The 1,458-nt window shown below is 50.8% G+C and overlaps 1 protein-coding gene across 1 annotated transcript in view; it reads left to right on the forward strand.

The window, feature by feature from the left end:
* MEOX1 (mesenchyme homeobox 1) overlaps nt 1–1,458 on the forward strand; it is a 21,731-nt gene that overhangs the window by 19,027 nt on the left and 1,246 nt on the right. Inside the window, exon 2 of the mRNA XM_008574391.1 lies at nt 463–635. Within this exon, the coding sequence (XP_008572613.1) occupies nt 463–635 (173 nt within the window). The remainder of the gene's footprint in view (nt 1–462; nt 636–1,458) is intronic.

The following is a 1,458-nucleotide window of genomic DNA, read 5'->3' on the forward strand; positions in this document are numbered from 1 at the left end:
CAATCCCTGCCCCAAGTTTCTGATTGAGTAGGTCCCAGGGGAGGCCCAAGGATTTGCATTTCTTACAAGTTCTCAGGTAATGCTGATGCTGCTGGTCTGGGGACCATACTTTGAGAATTTGTCTTGAAGCATCATGCCCCACAAGCTTACAGCCACTAATGTCATGCTGGGGGTGAGCTGCGTAGACATCATTAAACAGGCAAGAACAGCTTCGTGTGCTCTGGGAATTTTTAAAAAGTTGGCAGTGGTGGGGAGGGGGACCTAAGGTTGGGAATCAAAAAAACTTCCCAATTCTCATTGGGGTAAGACACTGCGGGAGTAAGGGGACAGTGTAGGTTGTTTGCTCAGCATCCCTTAAAAATAAGAGAGACCAGGAGAGGCTGCCTAGTTACTTGAGGGCAAAAGAAAGGAAACCGAGGCCCCTTTGGCTCATGTCTTCTGTTTGGGGCCCTCTCTCTCCAGACAGCCAGGAGAACCGAGGGAAGCTGGGAGGTGGCAGCAAGGCCCGCAAGGAGAGGACGGCCTTCACCAAGGAGCAGCTGCGGGAGCTGGAGGCCGAGTTTGCTCACCACAACTACCTGACCCGGCTCCGGAGATACGAGATCGCGGTAAACCTGGACCTCTCTGAGCGGCAGGTGCGGCCCAGGTGGCCCCTCCTCTCCTCTGTCCTCTCATTCCTCTCCTTTCCCTCTTTTCCACCACCCCTCCCTGGACCACCTTCCTTTTTGTCCACCCAGTCCAGTGGTTCTCAACTGTGGCTGTACCTGAGAATCACCTGGAGAGATTTTAACAATACCGATGTCTGGGCTCCAGCCCTCGAGATTATTCTAATTGATCTGGGTTGGAATCCAGGCATCAGAATTTTTCACAGGTCACCCAGGTGATTCTCATATGCAGCCAGAGTTGGAATCTGTGATCTGGTGATTCCCACACTTGGGCATGCATCGGAATCATCAAGGCATTTGTTCAAAATGCAGATTCCAGAGCCCCAGGGAGAAATTTTGCAGTAATAACGAGTGAGGCTGAGAATCTGCATCTTCACGTGATTCATATAGACAGCTAGGTCTCAGCACTTTGAGAAAAACTTCCCTGGCCCTTTGTTTTGGACTTTCCCTCAGTGCACTCACCGCCCCCCCCCACACACACTCTGACATGGAATAATAGTCCTAATAATTATAATATTTGATAGCAGCTTTCAGTTGATAGAGAGCTCTGCCAGAGTGCTGGATTTTGAATAAGAAAACTGAGATTGAAATCCTGCCTCTACCACATCCTGGCCCTGTGACCTCTGGGTCTCCATCTGTAGAATTCCAGCCTGCAGCTAATACTGAGGCTCAGATGGGACGACATGCTGACCAGAGCAATCTAAAGTGAAAAGTGCTTTATAAATGTGCCTAAGGATGAGGCTGATGACCCTCGCTTGCAGACCCTTGCTTGGGTAATGGCGGGGGGGGGGGG

Source organism: Galeopterus variegatus, unplaced genomic scaffold (assembly GCF_000696425.1).
Source record: "Galeopterus variegatus unplaced genomic scaffold, G_variegatus-3.0.2 Scaffold1037, whole genome shotgun sequence".
NCBI lineage: Eukaryota > Metazoa > Chordata > Mammalia > Dermoptera > Cynocephalidae > Galeopterus > Galeopterus variegatus.